The sequence below is a fragment of the Argiope bruennichi genome, chromosome 11 (assembly GCF_947563725.1).
Source record: "Argiope bruennichi chromosome 11, qqArgBrue1.1, whole genome shotgun sequence".
Classification (NCBI taxonomy): domain Eukaryota; kingdom Metazoa; phylum Arthropoda; class Arachnida; order Araneae; family Araneidae; genus Argiope; species Argiope bruennichi.
Window position 1 is genome coordinate 27,440,060 of NC_079161.1, and position 24,197 is coordinate 27,464,256.

Genomic DNA, 24,197 nt, shown 5'->3' on the forward strand with positions numbered 1-24,197 from the left:
TCGATGTAAATTGTACCATTTTTTTTTTTTTTTTAGGTTTTCTTGAACTATTGTTTTAAAGTGCTGCATATTAAAAACCAAAATTAATTATCAATTTTTAAAAATTGTCAGGTTTTATAATCATTTTAGTTACTAAAATTATTTATTTATATATTGAGTTTTATTTATTATTCGTTAAAACAGGTAAATATTAAAACTAAATCTTTATTATTTGTTAAAATTTAAAAATCGTCATTTTCTCTTGCCATTTTTATTTTCAGACAGTTTTTCTGAATTATAATTTCACGATAAATGGAATTTTTATTCTTGTTCAGTTTAACTTTGAATTTTCCAGGTTTTAAATTTTTATAAAATCGTCAATTATGAAATTAGTAATATTCCATCATACTGGAAAGATATTTATTTTTAAATTTTTACCGGTTTTAAAACGATTACCTAATTTCCTAACTTACTTTAAGAATTTAAATAACAAACTAGGTTAGAATAATATTAGCATATTAATGAATAGCGCATACATTTTCATTTCCTGCTTTTTATGATGGATGTATTTTCTTTTGAGAATAAAATAATTATTTCATTGTCTGAAACATTTATTAAATTCTCATATATGTCGCAAAGTATTAAAAAAAATGAAAGAAGCCTGAAAAATTTTGATGAATTTAAAATTGAGGTTATGGTAAATATCTATATTTCTTTTTATTTTAATTCGCATATTTTCAATAAAATATTAGAAAATACATAAAAGTCAAAATGTTTGATTGAATTTTTTGTTGATAATGGAACATTCTATTTCTTCATTTAATTCGCGTATATTGCGCTAAATATTAGGAAACGAATGAGATTTAGAAAAAAAATTATTTTGGGAAGTAAGTAGAAAGTTTGGAAGTAGTAGTTATTATTTTTACTTGCTATTTAAAAAAAAAATTCCATTTTTCTAAATTACATTATTTGTAAAAAGAAATTTTGACGTCGATTTTTTTTTTTCACTCTCATCTTTATAAGCTAGAGATATAAAATTTTATAAAATTGTCTGCTTCCAATGATAAAATTCTAAAAATATTAAAATATAATATTATTAACATTTACTCAATTAATTTTGATTTAATTTAGAACTCTTTTGAGAGTTCAATTTCGTAGTGAATGAAGAAAAAATTCACCACAAAAATTCACAATATCTATAATAAAGAATTATTAAATATATACCTAAAAACAGAAAAATTTAAAATATATATTAAATATATACCAAAAAACAGAAAATAATAAAAATTAAATTTTTTAAACAAAATTCTTACTTTAAAAGTTGCAAAAGCTTGAGATTCAATCAATTTCGACAAAAATTAAATCATAATAAGTACTTAAAGAAATAAAATTCTCTAATATTCATTAAAATTTAAAAATATACTTCAAATGTGATTTAAAATTCTCAAATATTCATTAAAATTTAAAAATATTTTTTAAATGTGATTAAAATTCTAATTTATTAGAACATTTCTATCAGTGACTCACGCTTTTGTAATTTTTTGACCTTCTGATTTTTGACTAAAAAAATATTTTCTTTTTGATATACTAATAAAAAGCATGTTTTATAAACTTTTTCCATCATTAAATGCTCTATTTTAAAAACCCTTATTTTGAAAAAAATCCAATATTGAAATAAACAAGCGAATAATGCGGTTTCTTAAAACGATTTCAGAAATAACAATAACCTTATCATCATACATCGTCACGAAAAAGAGACAAACGTGAAACCGCATCCACACCAACAGCACAAAAAAGCCCGAATAATCGTTCCGTCAAATCTACTAGCAATCTTTTCCTTTTTTTAAAAAAAGTATAACATTATAAAGTTACACCTTCGACAAAACTAGCCGTTAACATAATTTCGTACAACCGGTTTGCGGGTTTGTTGGGAAAAGCGAGGCAGAAGCATTTTTTGGTTTTTTTTTTTAATCTTATCTTCAACAACCTGTTTCCGCGAATTACTATCAGATCTCATTACCATAACTTCCTTACTCGCGCTTCTCTGAATTATCGGATATTTTATTTATTCTGCTTCTTTTCTTTATTTTAACTTCTTTTTTACTTTAGAATGTCGATAACATAATTTGCAGGAACTTTTAAATGTTTCTTTGGCACTCATAGAAAAGTAAATCTTTCTAAAAAGCTGATTTTGCGAATTTCTGAGATTTAATTTTCTAATACAATAAGCTGAATATACCCAGCATTATTTGGAATTAAAATACTTTTATTTTTAATGCGAAATATTGGACAGAAAATTAAAATGTTACTTTTGTATAAAATAAAATGTAAAATCATTTTATCGTCTGATAAATTGAATATATATAATATCATAAGAATATCAATTCAACCAGACGATTTTCAAAAATTGCCATCCAATTTTGTTCACAATTACTGAAATATAAGCAAGATTTTAATAAAAGTTTGAGATGATCAATTAAATAGTTGGTTTTAAACTAATAAACATTAAAATAAACCAAATTAATAATTTAAATTGCTGACTTTTTCAGCGGGCTTGTCTATGACAAGTGTCATAAGCAACAACAATAAATCAATAATTTTTCTAGGTATAAATTGTTAATCATCTGCTTTTAAATCTTTCATTTAATGCTTTTCTAGAATTCTGCCAATGTGTTCTGGTAATAGTTCCTCGTATGTGTTCTAGTTATTCAGTAATAAAAAGTATTGTTACAAATTGGGCATAAAATGAACTTTGAAAAATTTATTAAAATGCGGAAAAAAATTGTACGAATATAAAATTTGTTCCACTAAAAATATTTTTTTTTAACTATATGATGGATTTTTTGTGAAAAAAATATTTTGAGAATATATTGTACGGAATACCCAAATTTTGCTTAATTTTTAAATTGTTCAATAGCTTGCATCTATTCAATTATTTATTAAATATTGAAAAATCAATAAAAAATTGTAGGAAAAACTACATGGAAATGAAATTTGTATCATTGAAAAAACAAAATGTAAAATTTATGTATAAAAAAAATATTTTTTTGGGATGAATTGCTTTGGGATAAATGATAAAAATTCGGCTTTAATTTTCAATGAAATGAATATTTTATTTACTTTCGCGCCTTTGAAAAATTGACTTTTTTTCCCCTTACGTTAAATAATAAGTATGCTTAATTTGTGCGAATATAGCACAGTTGCTTTTAAAGAAATGCGGAATATATATTCATAGCAAGATTGATTTATATTAAAATTTATATTAAAATTATCCGATGCTAAGAGACTGAATATTAAAAAGAATTAAAATTAAAAAGAAACGAGGCATCTTGGATCGGTCAGTGCAACTTTAAAGTATCTGAAGTAGATGTTTGATTTTGCCCCTATATATGTGGATAAATAATCTCTTTGGAATATTTTCATCAGAAACTCATATTTGTGTTTCAGATGAAAACAGAACACAAAGAGATAAAACCAAAAATATATCTTGATGTCAGCCCGACCTAAGCGAGCAGATCGAGTTTTAACCGTCCATTGATCTGCTAGTTTTATTAACTAAGTACAAACCTAAAAGAAATATCCCGTTTTCTTCATTCTTTAATTTATGTCATTATAATTATAGCATGCTTTAATTTACAAGGGCAGTGGTAAACAAACACTATGTAGAAGAAAAAACTGGTTCGGTGGACTTTTTTTTGGTAACTAGTAGGAATGCTCTCCCTGAAACGTTCTCGCATATTCTATAATAACTGTCTTATTTCCTTAAATTCCATCGCATAAATATTTTGAGCCTTTGGCTGGATTTTAAATGCAACTAGTGCATACACTTTCATATTCAGAATCCCACGCATGAGCAGTTCGTAATATAAAGAAGAAAACCAGGTATGAGTTTCAAACTTCTTCCTTTCATCTCATTTAGCCCAAATTTCAGTACAGAATTACAATTTCAATCATAAAATCCATACTAACAGAAGTTTCATTCATCTTTCCCGTTGCGTTTTTGTGTTATTGCGTTCGCATGTTACTTCTTTGATGAACTTGGTCCAAAATTTGTTCCACGTCTATATTTTTTACGAAAAACTTACGCACCATCCATCTTATTATTTGTGTTTTTGAGCTACCGTATTCACCTACACAGGGGCAGACAGACAAACTTCTCCACGGTCCGAAATTTGACGAAAATCCACACATTTGGTGTAGGACCAGAATTGAATTCGTTTAGCTGAAAGTGTTTTTGAGTTATTTTCATTAACATTAATAAACGCGGATATAGATGTAATTTCAAGAGCGTGTTTTTCGGACTAGGGAAGATCGGAAATGTGAAGATTCTTCAATGTCTCTAAAGTTTTAGAAGGAATGTGTAATCTTCAGCGTTTTGATTCCATGGGAAAACTGAAAGCTTGCGAAAATCAGAATTCAAAGTTACAGTGAAGACTGAATTCGAGCGATTAGGAAATTATTTCTAGAGCGTATTACACACACACACACACACACACACACACTATACCAAACAAAGCGAAACGCAAGCGAGTTTTGCAACCACACCATTTGTAATGTGTGCATTTATAAACTTCAAGTAAAAGCAAAATTGAGTGGTTTTTATTTTCCCCAGGTTCACAGAAGAATACCGCAAACCACCATGGGTCTTTCCCAGAAATTGTACTTCCAATTTCTCGCTTCCAAATTCCATTCGAATCAAGCGGCAAGAATTCAATAATTTTTCTTTAAATCGAGTTTTGAAATGGCTAATAAATCCCTTAATCTTAACTCATTAAAACAATTAGTTTTAAAATAAGAATGAAAATTTTATATGAGCATAAAAATACATAATGTGAATGTGAGTTTTAGTAGCAGATTAAAACGTTTCGCGACCCTGAGCAGTACAGATTATGAGGTCCTTTTTTTCTAAAAAAGAATGGTTAATTTTACAATTTAACGCATTTTTATCTTATACTTAAAATAAATAATTTATTGATTATTTTTTCGTTAATTAATTTTAGGAAAATTTATGCGTTTTTATTTTTAATTTATAATGATTCATGATTGGGTAGCATTCATATTTTATGTATAATATGTTTATAAATAGTACAATAGGTAATGTAATGAACCAAATAAAGAATCCTTGCCAGTTATACTTGATGAAATGTTTATTTTATTATTTTATAAAAAGGGCATGAAAAAATCTTGATTTTATCCAAACATTTTTAATTAAAATTTGAATATTTTACAAATTTATTTGGCAGCTAGGTTAATAACATTTTTTAATCGTCTTGCCTGCAATCCTTTCTCACCCTATCGGCCCTAAGCAATTGCCTTTTCGGAAACTCTCCAATTTGTCATGTTCTCAATATGACGTATTTAGTGCTTCATGGTATTGAATATTCATTATGGCTGAATATTTATTCATGTAAATTGAATATTCATTTCGGCTGTCCTTTTTTCCATCGACTGTGTCGAAGATATGATTATAATTAATATGATAAAGATTAATTACATCAAAAAGATTAATTCATGTCAGGACATATATCAAATTTCATTTTTCTAAATCGTTACGTTTTCGAATGATCGCTTTCACGCAATCGCAAATTATTGCATATCTGAATGATCTTTTTCAGGTAATCGCAGATATAAAAAACGACAGATCAACTTCCGAATTCTACAGTTCTTTTAATAAAATTATATGCTTAGTGTTATCAATCTAGTTATTTTTTATTTTTGGTCTAGGGTGCTTACATGGACATGAGCGAATGGAACAAACTTTCCACAGACGGTTTTGGTCAAAAATTTATAAAAATGCTTGCAGCTCGTTTATTTTTAAAAAAATTATCGTGTTCACAGACAGGCAGATATAATTCCTAAAACTTATTTTTCGGTCATGTAGAAGTGTAATATATAAGAATCTGGAATCTGATTTGATGATTACAAAACTTTTCTTTTGTATAATGTTTCCGCCTTTGTATTGTATTTCCGTTTTGTATTATAGCCGCCTTTGTCGACCAGCTTGATTGCCTAGATTGACTTTTTGGGCTGCTAAATACTAATTTGTGATGCATAGTTTTTTAAAGAAAAGTTCTTGTTATTTAATAAGATCCAAAAACATGAATTTAATTGAAGAAACAATTTAAAAAACAAAGCAAATTATAAAACGAGCAAATTAGAAAGTAAAAATACTACGAAATAAAAACAGAAGTGAAACTCCTACTTCAAAATTGATGTCCAAAGAAAGCCTTTTTTTAAAATCTGAATTTTAACATTGGCAAAAGCATGCGTCTGAATGTTTTGATGACTGAGTTTGAATATGTTAATATTAAAAATAGTGATGTCAATTGTGTAATACAATTTAAAAAAAATATTAAAAATACAGAAAACGTTGTATAGAAATGAAATTGATAACATTTGAAAGTTAACCTTTTGAGTTTTAAGCGAATGCAGAGATTATTTTTCTGAAATAAAAGTTTTGGAAGATATAGCCAGAAATTTTTCTACGTAATTCATAACGATTACGCATTTGGCAATGGTTAAATCTAATTTCTCTCTTGATTAAATTTCATTTGAAGCTTATTTCTTGATTTTGCAATTTCTTTCCGTTGAGTGAATGGAATTTCTGGTGAGCCTTATATAGAGCATTTCTAATGTTAATTTACACATTCATTAATTATCGAAGCATTGACTTAAATATAAAAACGCTCATTGAGGCAGTCTGAAACGTTCTTATAGTGATTTGTTTGCATTTGACTGTAGCCATTCGAAGGTATACCATAAGAACGATTTGTAGGCCACGTATGATAGCATTTTATGAGAAAATTTATGTATTTTTTCGTAGACTTTTAATGATGTCATTTGAGAATGCTTCATTGCTGATCATAGAAACATAATCAATTTTCAACGTATGCTTTATGAAAACCAGTCTGAGTGGTTTCCTAAAACTTTCTTGTATACTTTGTAATACACTTGTCATTTCAAAAAACGCCTTACATGAAATTGGCGTACACAAGTTAAGAATTTTTAACTTTCGGCGTTAATTTAACATTTTTACAGATTCTATTCTGTCATACTTGGCGAGTTATTTGCCGATTAATCCCTGGCATGCAATAGTATCCTAAAAACAAATTTGCGTTTAGACGCATTTTTCTCAACCGATTGAAACAAAAAATTTGACACAAAACTACATTTGTAACCTCAAAATGCCAAGCCAAATTTGATATGTCTAAGTCACTGCGTTTTGAGTTACCGCGTTTACATGTTTCTGAAAGCACAGACCGACAGACGGTCAACCCCCCCGTTGGAATTATTTCAAAATTTGATCGATGTTTATACTATAGATGCTAAATATGTGTACCGAATTGTATCTTTCTAAATTCTTTTCGTTTAGTAATTAACGCGCTAACTTATATTCAAACAGTCGTTCTCGCCACCCTGGAGGGTACAGAAAACATGGAGATCTAGCTACTCCCAACGATGACAGGAAGTACTTCCTTAGGGAAGGGGTGTGCCGTGGCTGGTGATATCCCTAAGGACTCAACCACAGTTCCCACCAGTGTAGCTGTAGCGGCGCTCCGGTTAATTCATGTTTTTGTCCATAGGCCTTCTAGGTGGGTCGGAGAGTCAGTGATACGATGTTCAAACAGTCGGACAAACAAATTGCCTGTGAACAGATTGTACTCAAATTTTTTCAGAAATCTGCAGATTTAGTGTAAAGATCGTATACCAAATTCCAATCGTCTAGCTAAAAGTGTGCTTGAGTTTTCTTTGTTACAGGGAGACAGACGGACATTTTCCAAACATTTATTTTTTGAACTCAAGGAGGTTGTAAAAATTGGAGATTCATCAATTTTCTGACGATTACGGTACTTTTTCTACACTGCGTCTATTAGAAAGTAAAAATTTTAATTCAAAATGTTTTTTAAATAATTTGCCACCAAAATTGAGTGGAAAATATAGTTATTTTTTTAATGTAATTAAATTTCTTTTTCAATTTCTTTAGTTGTCTTAATTTTATATTTTAACATGAAGTTGTGAAATAGACGTCCAAAATAACCTGAATAGAACGTCTGGATGAGACGTTAATATCTCTGACTAATAGATTTCAGAACAGAAGCGCAAACTGATTACAAAACCCAGGCTTTTAATTCGTGAATCATCAACTCGAGATCTACGACGATTCATGAATTTTTCTCTCATTTCGTCACGAAGATGGCAAATTGCAACATCTGACCTTAATCACGAACTAATTCCTAAAGCGCAGTAAAGTTTCTCGTCTTTTGACCAGATTGTACTAACAGTCTGGTCTAATTTTTACTCTAATTTAATTCTTCTCATAGTGGGGGGGGGGATGTAACACTAAATTTCTAATCCTACCGTCTTTCTATACGCTTTCTGAAAACAAAAAATGTCGGTGATTTTCTTTGTAGCTACTGGTAATTATTAAACAGAAAGTCTTAAGGAAAATTGAGTACTGAAGCAGTTCCCAGAAACAGCAAATGACTTTTTCATGTACATAGACATTATAGAAACGACTTAGATATAAAAGGAAGTGATAAAACCTCAAATGTCACATCGAAGTTCGTGAGTTGATTTAACATTTTATGCTTCATGGTATAATAAAGAATGCCAAATTTGAAATTTAGACTTCTTATTATTGGTTTGAAAACAAATTTCGTACAGATAAAGAAACATGCATAAAAAAAGAAAAAAAAAAGAAAAAACTTTGGAATTTTGAATACAAATTTCAATTAAGATCTGCAATTTTAATTACGAGACTAAATACCAAATTTCATTTACCTAAATCCTTATGGCTTTATGATCATAGGAACTCATGACAATCCCTTAACAGGACCATGGTGGCCTAGTGGTAAGGTCTTGGCTTCGGTGTGGAAGTGCTCCAGGTCTAAAACATGATTCCACTAAAGGTCTGCCGCGTGTGTGGCCCAAATGCACGTTAACTCTGACATTGTGAGCCAAACGTCCTGTCGCTGGTGTAGTGCGGCAGTTTGGGGGAGGGAGTTGCCAACTCAAATTTCGTCCTCGTCATCTGACAGGAGCTTAAAATTACGCAGTCCTTCTCAAAACAGTCCTAGTGTTGATTTCGAACGGGATGTTAATATAGCTAAAACTTAAAGCCGACCCGTTGCTGTATTAAGTCCAAAATTTATTACAGATTTAAAATTCTAGTTATAACCTGTATGCTTAGTTTCACCCATTTGTTATCTGCAATTCATTTACCGACTTCAATTGAACATTGACGGATAGACATATTGCTCGCTGACAAATTTAAACCAATATTTGATAGATAATCTGCAGCATTGATGCGAAATTACATTCTGAATTTGTAATTTTTTCTGTACCTAAGATATTGTGCTCATAGACCAACAGACAGATATAATTTCAAAAAGCTGAAATGGTCTCCCTGAAACTTTATCGTATGCTTTCTAATAAGGTATATCCTCCTCTCCCCCCCCCCAAAAAAAAAGAAATGTTAACCTGGTGAGGTCATGCTCCCGAAAGAACTCAAATTTGTATTATCAAAATATGGCCCATGAGCGTTTGGTGCTTCCTGGAATAATGATGAAAATCGCTTATGCATTTTGGAGGTTTTTTTGTCAAACGATTAATATCAAAATTTGATATAGAATTGCAACTATACCTACACATACTAATTTCACTTTTCCAATCCGTTACATTTTTGAATTATCATTTTTGCAAGCAGGCGAAAACATAGACGGGCAGAGAATTAACCTTAAATGGATTTGATTCAAGTTTACGTATCTAGATGCTAAATTTGTGTGTCAAATTTTATCCGTCTAGTTCCCCGACGACCTTTAAGGCCTTACACCCTTTCGGGTAGGCGGGTCGTCGTGGGGTAGGTAGATTTAGACCTATCCGTCTAGTTCTTTGTACTTTAAAAATATCGTGGTCACCTGTACTCAGACAGAAATTCCTACGAATTTCCTATAAAATTTATGATAAATCTACGAATTTGATGTAAATGCAAAATTTTATTCATCAAGCTCAAGGCGCTACAGACGAATGGACGTAATTTTAAAGATGTTTTCGGAATCGGAAAAGTCTGACATGTAGAAATCTGAAGCAAAATCTCAAGTTCCATTTTCTTTCTTTCTTTTTTTTTAATGGTCACAATATTTTCTCTTTGTACACGAGAAAAATAAAAATTGTTTTTTTTTCTTCTTATTATTATTCAATGTTTTTTTTCTTCTTATTATTATTCAATGTTTTTTTTTCTTCTTATTATTATTCAATGTTTTTTTTTCTTATTATTATTCAATGTTTTTTTTTCTTATTATTATTCAATGTTTTTTTCTTCTTATTATTATTCAATGTTTTTTTCTTCTTATTATTATTCAATGTTTTTTTTCTTATTATTATTCAATGTTTTTTTTTTCTTATTATTATTCAATGTTTTTTTTTTTCTTATTATTATTCAATGTTTTTTTCTTCTTATTATTCAAGAATAGTCTAAAATATGGAAATTTATCGAATTTTCTTTGACGATTACAATACTTTCGAATAAGAGGTACTCAAAAATACTTCTGTATTTGCTATGCCTTTCCAAGGTTTTTGAACTCTTTTAATTAAATGCCTACGTGCGCACTGGCTTATGGGAAATGCAACGTGTTAAACAGTTGCGTTGAGTAAATACGATCAGTGTGTTCTCAATCTTGTTTTCGTCAATCCTAACTGTTACTCTCAAAGCAATCGTAGAAAGTGGATTCTTTAAATTTCCGAAGGTATGATTTCCCAAATAAGCTGAATCAGGACATGAACTGATAATAAAATCAAATAAAAATTTTATTGGCGATGAATATGATGTTTTAAACCCTCAAAGTAATAGAGTCAACAGAAGAAGGAAATCTATTTTCCAATGACCACCTGTTAAGAAGTGGGATAAATCAAGTCAGTAAAATGTCGCGCAACAATACCAACCGTCGTTGAAAATGAAAGATTCGAATTTACTGTCGGATCTCGAGTCATAAAAGCATTGATTGCTTCTTTCAGTGGAAATCGTTTGCGAATTTAAGTATCTTTCAGAAACTGAGGAAATGGAAGTAGTGTTTGCCGTTTGATGTTTTTTTTTTCAAGATGATCGATTGCACGTGACAAAAAAATAGTGAACAAATATATGGGCGTTGACTAACTCATATTTTTGCTCGATCATTGTTATTCCTTTCTAGAGCCAGGTTTTTTCCGGTGCACATGCATTTCCGGTTTGGACAGGAGCAAATATCATTTGTGAAATAATTTTATATCAAAGTTTACGAATTCAAAGCATCGAAATCTTTGCCTTTTATGGCTAATCTGTAATCACTTCTATTGTAAATGCAACTTAAGTATTTATTGATCACTTTTAGTATTTATCAGTATTTGATCCCTTTTAGTATTTATCAGTATTTGATCCCTTTTAGTATTTATCAGTATTTGATCCCTTTTAGTATATAAGAATATAAGATCAGTGTTTATTGATCCCTTTCTTTTTAAATTCAAAGTTCATGAAAAGAATTAATATCACGATGCATGTCCAATGTATGTGAAATAAGCGATAATTGGATTTCTAAAGCAAGCAAAGCGGTTCAAATTAATTTCTAGTTTATGTTCATAATCTTAATATAAATAAATACTGTTATGGCTATGTATATCAATATAGCCATAATCATTTGCAAAACATAGTTTTGCAAATTATTGGTCGACAAAAACACATCTTAAAATTTAGTTTATTTTTACACTGAAGGGCGTGGTTTGTACACTGGATGACCAATGATTCTTTTACTTTGGGACTCAAGAGAAAAGTTTGTGAAAATTTTTCCCTGGCTCTTTTACTTTAGGTCATGCTTTGAAATTTTGAGAGCTGTATTCGTCATCCGCTTTTAAAGGAGCTAATTGGAAATAATTAAATAAAAAAAGTGGAATTTGATTCAGGAAATAAGAGAGAATTTTAGAATAAAATAATATGGGATATTTTAAGATAAAAAATAGAAAATTATTTAGGATTTAAACTAGATAATGAGATGTTTATTATAAATCTTTTTTTTTTTTTACAATAACTTCAGTAGAAAATTTTTCTAGAAAAATTAATCTGAAATACATAAATTTTTAATAAAAATATTTTTTTCGATATACGAGTATAAAACTATTTAAAAACTGAAAAATGTCGAAATATAAATTTTTTTTATATATAGGGTCTTTTCTAACTTATGACTTTAAACGAGCAATTCTTGTATGTGTGTATATATATATATATATATATATATATATATATATATATATAATATAAAATATTTAATATAAAATATAAAATTTATTTCGCGTATCTCTTAAACGGCTCTAAAGATTTGGGTCAAATTTTGTATTTAGATAATATTTTGCCTTTTAGGTTTATCTGTATAGGTGTTTTTCTTGAGAAAATGCGATTTTTTTCCCAAAAAAAAATCTTTTTTATAACTATTGGAGCTTTTTTTTTTCTATCTGCTCGCATGCTGACAATGTCATATAGCGCCATCTTGTGAATTTTGTGGTACTTGCCTTGTTGCCAAATTTGAGCGCCATCTCAATGTTGTGAGAGGGTGCTATATGATATTATCCGAATATGAATATATTCGGTTTACATCCAGTAGCAATAATGCAATTTTTGTGTTAACCGATTCGTATAACATGTTAAACTGTACATGTACATTCGTTATTTTTTTTAGTTAAATAACCAGTTCATATTAAGGAAGATTAAAATATATTCATATGTAATCAGGCTGTGATAAGCATCTAAATATTTTCTCTAAAAAACAAAATTTTACAAAAAAAAAAAAAAAAAAAAAAAACCTTCCCAGCTAAGCTTGGTTTCCCAGGTACTGTTTTTAACACACTAGAACTGCATCAAACGTCGATTGGTATTACTTTCAGCTTTAACTGCTGTTTGTAAACAGAACAAAAACTATGTCTTATTTACCTATCATTTTGAATTTGAAATGCAAATTTATTGAAACGTCGATCAGTGCATTGCGTATTATTTGTGTTATTCAGTCTGGCAATGGCCGAAGTTTATTACTTTCGAAAACCAAAATATAGTTTGGATATGTTGCCGACCGCATTTGTTCCAATTTTTGAGTGCGTGCAAAAAACGAAAACACGCACACGTGCGCTCAAAAATTTGCGTGGATCCTATGATTATCAGATCTGGAGACTCATTAAAGAGTTACCATGACAACAACTTGGACACTAAAAAAGAAATCGATGCCCTGGAAAAAGAAATGAAAAACATCAGGAAGTGAAATGTTTTCAAGCTTTGCGAGATTTTCCAAAATAGGACCAAGATTTTTACGAATCAATTTGAAATCAGCAACTTTATTTCGTATTAACTATTGCTAGCAACTTTATTTCGTATTACTATGGGCAACAGATTTAATTCATATTAACTGTAGCCAACATTTTTATTTCGTTTAAATTATTGCCAGTAATTTTACTTCGTATTAACTATAGCTAGCAACTCTACTTCGTATAAATTATTGCCAGCAACTTTATTTCGTATTAACTATTCATATCAACTTTATTTCATGATAACGATTGTCCGAAACTCTATTACTATGGGCAGAAACTTTATTCCGTATTAAACTATTATCACCAACTTTATTTCGTATATTACTATTGCCAGCAACTTTATTCCATATAATACTTTGGGTAGCAATTTATTTCGTTTATTATTTTGGGAGGCAATTTTATTTCATATTAATTATTGCCGGCAACTCTATTTCATATATTACTATGGCCAGCAACTTTATTTCATATTAACTATTGTTATCAACTTTGTTTCGTATATTACTACGGCTAGCAACTTTATTTCATATTAACTATTGCTGGCAATTTTATTTTGTATTAATTACTACAAACAACTTTATTTCATGATATAAAGTTGCTTGTAATTGCTTACTATTAAAAACAACTCACTTTTTTTGAAACAATTTTATTTGGTATCAACCGCAAACAACTTTAAGAGCTTATATCCATTGCCTGTAGGACATGGAATGTTGTGTGGAATTTTGCTACTCTTTAAATTTTGAAGTCTATTCTAAATGCGAATTAATTCCCAATTAATAAAGAAATCTGAAATTCATCCCGAAACCAAAATATTGATCCATTTTTTTCTTATAATATCTTTTTGAAAAATGAAGAGTAACGTTGTGTAAAATATATAAATCACCATGAAGAACTTAGTTGAGAAAAACTGCAACTAAAGTTTTATTTTGGAAAATTTAATGGTTTAAAATAGTTCAAATTAAAGTATTGCATCTTAAATATCTACTTAAAATGGTTCTAAAATAAATTACTAGCCGATTCTGATTCGAATAAATTGCAATTAGATTTAAACAAGAGATGGTTTTTTCGATACTTATTATTACGGAAGAAAATATAGCTTTTCGAAGATACGTTGATAGCAACTGAATCTTCTTATTTACTAGTTATTATTTAACAATGCTTGTTTAATGTTCAAAGCGATGTTCAACTAGAAGCGATTTTGCAGTATTTGATTCTTTAGTATCAAATGGTGGAATATTCTGCAAATTTATGTCATAAATGACTCATGATATAATCCTTGAATATTCAGTTAGTTCATTATAAATAATTTTCAGCTTTACTTGCAAATGAGATAATTTGCAACTAAATCCTCTGGATTTTTGAAATTTCAAAGGTGTTGCCAACTTTTCTCGTAAAATAAACCCATTATCGGATTTACTTGTAAATGAGATAATTTGCAATTGTCTTCTGCAACTTCGTCTGATTTTTTAACGCTTTGTTGAGACAGCGAGTAGTCATTCTTCATAATGACCATGGCACCATCTTCTTTTTCCCTCTTCTTATTTGGACTTAAATATAAAATTTTGATCTGTGGTATAGATTATTAAAGAACTCATTTATCGTGACTTCACTATGAACGTCATTGCGCATGTCTTTCAGATTTAACTAGTCATTTTCTTCCTATAAAATGGCCATTGAAATAGCGTGGAGAATTCGATTTGCATCAAGAGCATGACTCTGCAGTTCTGTCACAATTTGACTCCAGAAAGTCATTGTGGGTACAGAAATAGTTTGCATTATATACACTACATTCATTCTTTTGTTATTTCTAATGGCACTTGTCATAGACAAGCCCACCGACTTTAGAAGTCAGTGATTTTAAGCCAAGGATGCGTCTCTTGTTTTTCAGTAGCGCCATCTAGGGCCAAGAGTACGACTCAGCTACTCACGCGTCACAACCCTTTTTACGGGGCGGACTTCATTCAAGCATTTCATTCACAGATCGTAATTTAGACCTGAATCGGAGAACGATAACCCCTGATCCAGTACCCCCACTGGTATTACTCTCGACATGAAAGACTTTGTGACCACGACAGATTTATAAGTGCGCCAGCCACCACACACACGAGGAGTCTTCGGCCGGCGAAGTTCGAACTCGCAATCCAGGGGACTCGAATCCAACGCCCTACCGACCAGGCTATCCCGGCCCTACATTCATTCTTTTGTAATATTCTAATGATGGATGAAAAAAGTTCAGGAAGACGTTTGCGAAAAATAGTGTTTGACTGAGGTTCCATTAACGTCTCGAGTCTTCTTGCACACTGATTCGCTCTGTAATCTTCTGAAGTGAAGTAGATTTCTATTAAATTTTGAGTAAAATCCATCCTGAGAAGTCTAAGTTCGGCTGTCTAAATATAAGTTAATATCATTACTACAAAACGAAGAAAGCTAGATGGATAAAATTTAGTACACATATTTAACATCTAAAGATCAGATACCTGTCAAAAATGAAAACAAATCCATGCAAGAATTAGCTTTCTGTCGATGCCTTCTTTCACAAGCAAGTAAAAATAACTCAAAAAACACAATGACTTGAATATAATAAATTTGGTTTGAGATTTTGCAAATGTAATTCTGTGTCAATCTCTGATTTCAATCGGTTGGAAACAACGCATCTAAGACATAAATTCGATTTTCGAGTACCTATTACTAAATGCCAGAGATAATTCGCCAATGGTAACACGATAGATTCACCGAAATGATTAATTCATACTAAATATCAATAATTCATAACTACTGTTCTCCAATGCCATGTGAGACATTTTTAGTCTTACACAAAGTCCATGATTTATGCAAAGGAAGGATCCCAACTCCTATATTAGAGAGTACGCGAGAAAGTTGTGAGGAGACAAGTCCCTCTGGTTGTCGAAAGCCTTTAAAGTACTTTACCTTTGTAAGATTCGTTTCCAATAGTTTACTAATTGCGAATAATAATAATTTTCAATAATAGTGATTTTTATGCGTAATTTTCGATTGATATTTGATCGTGATCAAATATCAATCATGTCGAAAATTCTTCCCAAAATTATACTGGGTACAAAGCTAAGAAATTGCGTGACATGAATTCAGAAGTTTTCAAAAGGAAACTGTAGAATAATTCGAAAATTTTATCAATATACTTTTTAAACATTAGCAAACGATTCGCTGTCTCTCTTTTGTAAACTACGCAAATCATTACTTCCGTTTAAGTGCATAAAAATATAATATTTAATTTACTTTTTTGTACATCCCTTAATAAATAAGATCAATTATTGCCTGACAAGCTAGCTGCATTATGAATTTAACTATTTTTTTTTAAATTTACTTTTACTCAGATTATTTTTAATGCTACAATAAAATCTAAGAATGGCAGAATTTATTTAGTTAGATTGTAAAACCAATCCTAATGCTCTTAATTTAAGCACTAAATATTGTCATCACTGCTATTAAAGAAGAAATATTTTAAAACAATATTTGGAATTTATAGAAATTACATTAAAAACAGCTATAAATTTTTTTGCTTAAATGTAAATTAATAAATACTTTAATCAATTTAAAAGTGAAACGCCTTCATATACGGATATCTTGTTTCAAATTAAAATCTAATTTAAATAAAGATTGCAAGTTTAAGATGTCTGTTTGGCAAAAATGAATTGGCTGTAATGCAGTTAGGAACCTGCTTCAAAATACAAATTTTGAGATGTATCTATTTATATTATCGAAAGATTCTAATACTGTATTTTCATAAAAGGAATTAATTAATTTATCATAAATAGTTTCTTCCGCAGTGGATTGTAAATATTTTCAATTTCAAAAGAAACTACACCCTCTTAGAAAAAAATTTTCTGTTTGTGAGTTTTAAGAATGTGATGGTTAGTTTCCAAATGCAAAATTGTTTTCGATTCATGTTCTGTATTATATTTTCGGACAGAAAGAATTTGAATTTAAAATACAGGATTTTGAAGAATTTTTGGATTAAAAGAATTGAAGTTTACAAAGAACACATACAAGCAATGTGTTGTTGATATATTGATTAAATTGAGAAATGTTATAAATACCTAAGACTAATCAAAATATATACCTCTTTGTTTTAGCGTGCCAAGTGACTTCTGGTCAAAGGGGATGTTCGAGGGATCGCATGCGACAATGCGAGGACAGCATCCTGCGAAGTATTCAACGGCGCGTCAACGACTTGAGAGGATCCGAAATGACCGCACATTGCATGTGAGTTGAAAATTATTTGAATTTAAAATGTCTTCTTTAACATTCAAAGTGCAAATTTAGACTGAAGAACTGACTGTAAATTAGTACTGGTTCTTAAAAATATAACTATGTGTGGGAATTGAAAATTAATTGATTCTAAAATATTTTTATTAACATTCAAAGTGCAATTCTAGATTAGGCATTTGATTCTAAAATATTACTGCTTCTTAAAAATTGACTGTGTGTGTTTCAGCAGAAAATTATTTGTATCTAAAAAGGTTTTTATTAACATTCAAAGTGCAACTCTAGATTGAGCATTTGTTTGTAAAATAAATCTGGCTTTTAAAAATTGACCATGCGTATGAGTTGAAAATTACTTGACTTTGAAATATTTTTAATAATAATCAAAGTTAAATGTTGAATTGAGCATTTGACTCTAAAATCTAAAAAATTGAATGAGTGTGAAACTGAAAATTATTTGAGTAGTATATAATTTTATTACAATTCTAAATGCAGATTTAGATTGTGCATTTGTATCTAAAATACTTCTCAACAGTTAAGTAGAAAAAATAATAATTGATCAGTATCTTCCGTCTAAAAATGACGATAATCATTAGAATATCATTAAAATTAATTAAGATAATGCTAGAATATTTATTTCTGAATAATGTATTCTCTTTCGTTAACTTAAAAGCGAAACTCATATATTTTACTTTGTTTTTATGGTGAAAAATTCAGGATATTATTTTCCTAAGAAATAAATATTCTTAAAATAACTAAATTTTGTTTAAATAAAACCGATTGTGATGAAATCAAACTGTATATGAATTCCAAAAAAAATTATAAATATTTTTGGCTTATTTTGAGCTAAAATCGTTCATGAAGAGTGGGCTCTAAAAACAATTTGTACTTTTGAAATTATTTATCCTTATCATTTCTGATTTTGAATGATAATGAATTAATGTATAAGCACTATTAGTTTGTTTTTAAGAGTAATCAATTACTAATGATTTGCATATTTTTTTTATTTAAAACCAACGGTTGTGGTCTCCCCAAACTTTTCTCGTATACTCTAATAAAGCTGTTATCCCAGAGAACTTCTATTATAGAAATGGCTTACAATAGTTACGGAATATTAACCTTTGACGTGAGTTAGTACTTTTACTAAGTCTAAAGTGTCGTCATTGGCGAGTTATTTGGCGATTAATTCCTGGAATGCGGTTATTAACATCCCAAAATGAATTTGTGTTTTAGACTTTTTTTCCCAACCAATTGAAACAAAAATTTAACACCAAACTGCACTCTTAGTCACAAAATCCCATACCATATTTGATATATTTAAATAATTCATTTTTTTTAGTTATTGTATTTGCATGTTTCTGAAAGTACAGACCGACAAACAGTCATCCCATTGGTTGGTTTTGTTTCAAATTTTGATAGGTGCCTAGACTATAAATATTAATTTTCTGTCCCGAATTTTATATGTTTAGCTCTCTCTGTTTTTAGTTATCGTGTCAACTTACATTCGAACAAGCGGACAGACAGACTTCTAAATGGATTTTTCTCTAATTTTGACAGAAATCTACAAATTTGGTGTAAGCATCATATGCTTCCGTTTCATTTCATCCGTTTAGCTAGCCGGCGTCCAGGCCTAGGGGTAGCGCGTCTTCCCCGTGATCTTCTCCCACTTCTTCTTCTTCTTCTTTTTTTTTTTTTTTTTTTTTTTTTTGTATATTCGTGCTTTTCTCTTCGGGAATTATTGCAACTGCTGCACATTTCTCTAGAAGAAATCTTTTCTATGGAAAGTAACTTTTTACTTTATTATGTACGAAGTATACAAAGATAAAGTACTGTATCGTTAAAAAAAAAAAAAAAAAAAAAAAAAAAAAAACTTTGCATTTTTGACGAATCGCTACGTTGTCCCAGAGTCGGAAAACACACATTTTTAGAGTTGTGTCTGTCTGACTGGGAATAAAAATCTTTGAGCTAGACAGATTAAATTTGGTATATGAACTATACACCACATTTAGTAGATTTCTATCTATATTTGATAGTGAAAATCGGTGATTGTACAGTATTTCATAAATAATATCTTAATTTTGTGTTTCGATAATAATATGTTTACTTCCTATACCGCCGGCGTGCTGGCCTAGGGGTAGCGCGTCTTCCCCGTGATCTAGGCGTTCCGGGTTCGAGTCCTGGTTCGGGCATGGTTGTTCTCTTCCTAGTGTTCTCTGTGTAAGGTGCGTGAATGAGCCCCCCTGTAAAAAGGGGTTGTGCAAGTGAGTGTGTGTGTGCCATCTTCTTTTGAGCTAGAAGTCAGACTTCTGCTCTCGGGTGCTCAGGCGTCTTTACCCTCAGAAGCTACTGCGCAATAATTTGGCTTAAAATAGTCACACAACAAAAAAAAATCTGTTTATCTCAAAGTGTTTGAGTTATCCTTGTAACAGACATATAGTCGGACGGACATTTTTCAAAACAGTGTTTTCCGAACATAGGGTTGTCTAAAACGTGGAGATTCGTCAAAATATCGGATTCGAGATTTTGGACGGTTACGATACTTTCTCTGAACTCTAGTTATACGCGAAAGTAAAAAAAGGAGCTGCCTTTTCTTTTCTTTATATCGTTTGCGTAATATCATGTAATATCGTTTGTGCACAGCTGAAATGTATTGGTAACAGACTTGTTCCTGTAAGGAAGGATGGTGGTAACGAATTCTAATTGCTTCGTATTTCTGTTGTCCATTTATATGGGCTCTCTGCATGTTAAATCATTAATGAAACCGAATAACTTTTTTTCATTACGATATTAATTTATTTGGAACGATAGACATGTTGGGTTTTATAAATCAATTGTGTTACAATTTAAGAAGTATTTGTCTTTTATTTTTCTTGCTAAGAAAAATGCTTCAATTATTAGTGTGCTAAGCAATATATTTTTTCATTGTTCCAATTTCTGAAGGCCTTTTGGTTTTTAGTTTTTTACAACATCGAATAGTATTTTATGACACATCCAACATATATCTAAACCTACCTATTAAGAACAGATGATATCAAGAAATGGTTAAAAACTTCTACACTCTCCATGACATTAATACAGCTTCAAAAGCAAGATTTTATTACCACCCATCAAATATTGTCTACAAACTAGTTAAAAAGGATCCATATCACCACACACACAAAAAAACACCCGACTTTTATTGTTGAAGTATCGTTGGCAAAAACGTGCATGGAATCCAAAAACAGCCTCATATAATTCTCAGTTATGTTTCAACCAGTAATTATTTGCCTCCAACGTCCTTCGTCCACACTTTAGGATGTTCGAAAACGGCAGCTGAACAGCTGATCCAGTTCTATTTAGATACACATCCGAGTCCGTTACTGAGTGTGCCACACTTACAGAAGACGGAAATTCTTCCCAGCCTTGCAAGACGAGTGTAAGCTGAGTAAACATTCAGTGGCCTCGTTTCCAGATGTTATTTTGCACATCATACTTGCTTTAATACAAATATTGGAATCTCTCGAATGAGAGCAGGCAGACATGTGGATTTAGAAATCGGAAGTGTTCACTTCCTGGTTCAACCCCCCTAGTGGGTTAGTTTGTAACTGAAATGTATATATTTTTATATTTAATATCTTTAAGGGTTAATGTATCAAAAGTAACAAAACGGCTTTCAAATAAAAATAAGCACTAATAAAGGACTAAACACAACAATATTTCAACTTATTATTTTTATATTGCACATCATGTTTGCTTTTATAAAATTGCTGAAATTTCTCGAAAAAAAAAAAAAAAACAGCTAGGCATGTGGATTTAGAAAGCGGAAGTAATCACTTCCTGGTTCACCCTCCCCCCTCTATCTGGTGGAATAGTTTGTAACTGAAATTTTATATATAATTTTATATTTAATATCTTTTAAAAGTGAATGTACTAAAACTAATACGACGCCTTTGAAATAAAAATAAGCACTAAGAAATTGCTAAAAAAAATCAATATTGCAACTTATTTTATTACCGTCATTTCGCACATCATATTTGCTTTAATACGAATACTGGAAGGAATTTATCAATTTAGAGTAGCTAAGTGTGTGGATTTAGAATTCGGAAGTATTCACTTCTTGGTTCAACATTCTCTCCTTCCCCCCCCCCTGAAAAGTGACATATTTTTTTATATTTAATGTCTTTTAAGGTTGATGTACCAAAAGTAATACAACGGCTTTCAAATAAAAATAAGCACTAATAAATTACTAAAAACAGCAATATTGCAACTTATTTTATTATGTTTGTTTTAATATAATTGCTGGAATTTCTCGATTAAGAACAGCCTGTGTGTGTAGGTTTATGAATTGAAAATATTCACTTCCTGGTTGAACCATCCATCTCCCCTGGTAAAATAGTTTGTAATTGAAATTTTATATATTTTTTTATATTTTATATCTTCAAAGGTTAATGTATTAGAACTAATACAACAGCTTTCAAATAACCGTAAGCACTAATAAATTGCTAAAAAAACAATATTATAACTTATTTTATTACTGTTGTTTTTACATCATGTTTGCTTTAATAAAATTGCCGGAATTTCATAAATATGAACAATTATGTGAGTGGGCTTACGATTCGAGAGTGCTCACTTCCTGGTACCGCCCCCCTTCCGGTGGAATAGTTTGTAATTGAAATGTTACATATTTTTTTATATTTAATGTCTTTTAATGTTAATGTACCAAAAGTAATACAACGGCTTTCAAATAAAAATAAGTATTACAATATTGTCGTTTTGAGCAATTTAGTAAGCTGTTTATTTTTATGTTGCAAATCATGCTTGTTTTAATATAATTATTGGAAGTTTTCGAATATGAACAGCTGATGTGCAGATTTAAGCAGCGGAAGTAATCATTTCCTGACTCAAACCCTCCCCCCTTCTCATCAAATTAATAATCTATAACTGAAATGTTTTTTTTTTAATTTTTTTTTTATTTCAATCATTAATGTGCCAGGACTGGTTGATTCTATAAAAATGAGTTAATTTCAGCAATAACTTACGTACATTAACTTTCAGATAAAATAGTACACTAATAAATTGCCACAAGCAACAATTTTAAAAATTGATTTACTGTTATTTTACCCTTCATACTTGTTTTATTACAACAAATGGAGTTCCTTGAAAGGAACAGCTAGGTAAGGAGCGGAAATATTCATTTCCTGTTCTAATCCCCCCAGGAGGAATAGTTTGTAAAATCTATTAACTGAAATCTTTTATATTTCTTGAGATCGTAGGGTTAATAAGGGTAGTAAGGGATCGTAGGGTTAATTCAAGAATAATTAATTTTATCAAGACGAGTCAGTTTCTCTAGTAACTTTAATATAAGGACTTTCAAATAAGACTAGCTCTGAAAAAGCACTAATAAATGGCTAAAATCAATAATATGGAAGGCTGTTTTACTGTTATTTTGCAGATTATGCTTGCTCCAATCTGAATTAACAAATATTTACAAAATAATATTTACAATTTAAAACTACTCGTGAGTTACTTTTAAATGAAATATTTATAATTTATGTCGTAACAAGTCTGTAACAGAAATGTTTTATATTTTTTTTAATTGGGTTAGGGTTAATGTATGGAGAATAACTGATTTTAAATAGACAGACAATTTTTGTTCAATAACTGTCGTACATTGAATTTTAAATAAGAAAGAGCATTATATAGCTATTAATAAATAATTATAAACAATAATATTGTAAGTTATATCGCTGTTGTAGGAACAATGAAACCTCAGATACAAACTCTTCATTCAATCAGGAATATCTGATGAACTTGGATAATGAAATTTCTTGTCTAGAACTAATTTTCAGCTTATTAAATCCCCCCTCCATAAATTTGATTTCTATAAAGATATAAAATAAGGTTTTTAATTCCTTTCTAATATATTTTTCTTTTTCAACGATATTCTGTTATGTTATTTTCTGTTTTGAGTGAACTTCTGTCTTGATCTATCCAAGTAATCCTTCATTAATGCAAAATATATTGAAAACACTAATGCACTATGACGTCATTCCCAAGCAGCAAAAGATCGTTGGCCAACCATTGGCCAAGCATCGCCCCACGGAACGAGCGAGATTGGGGCGAGATCGGAGGCGATCTCGCCCCGACATTGGTCATGTCCCCCGGCGGTTCGCCGCGCGATGGCCGCCCCGACTTGTTTTCGACGAATTTGCCGATCCTTTGGCGACTTGTTATAATCACGGGCGACGTTATACCAAGCATTTCGCGACCTGTTTTATCAATGGGCGACCCAATACCAATCATTTCCCGATGTGTTTTAACAATCGGCGACCCAATACCAATCATTTCCCGATGTGTTTTAACAATCGGCGACCCAATACCAATAATTTCCCCATGTGTTTTAACAATCGGCGACCCAATACCAATCATTTCCCCATGTGTTTTAACAATCGGCGACCCAATACCAATCATTTCCCCATGTATTTTAGCAATGGGCAACCAAATGCCAATCAATAGGCAATTTATTTCTGAACACTTGCTGGTGTCAAATTGAAATATTAGTTTAATGGTTATTCAATTTTCTCAAACTCTAGAAACTAGTGTCATAATATTTAAAACTATCATACTTTCAAAATTTTGTATAGTTTACTTTTCTTTTTTACCTATTAATAATAGTGTTT

General features: G+C 30.3%; 1 protein-coding gene across 2 annotated transcripts in view; it reads left to right on the top strand.

Annotated features, from left to right (window-relative positions):
• LOC129956876 (uncharacterized) overlaps positions 1-24,197 on the top strand; it is a 101,479-nt gene that overhangs the window by 25,331 nt on the left and 51,951 nt on the right. For both annotated transcript variants that reach the window (XM_056068854.1, XM_056068855.1), the window contains exon 2: positions 17,409-17,538. In XM_056068854.1, the coding sequence (XP_055924829.1) occupies positions 17,409-17,538 (130 nt within the window). The remainder of the gene's footprint in view (positions 1-17,408; positions 17,539-24,197) is intronic.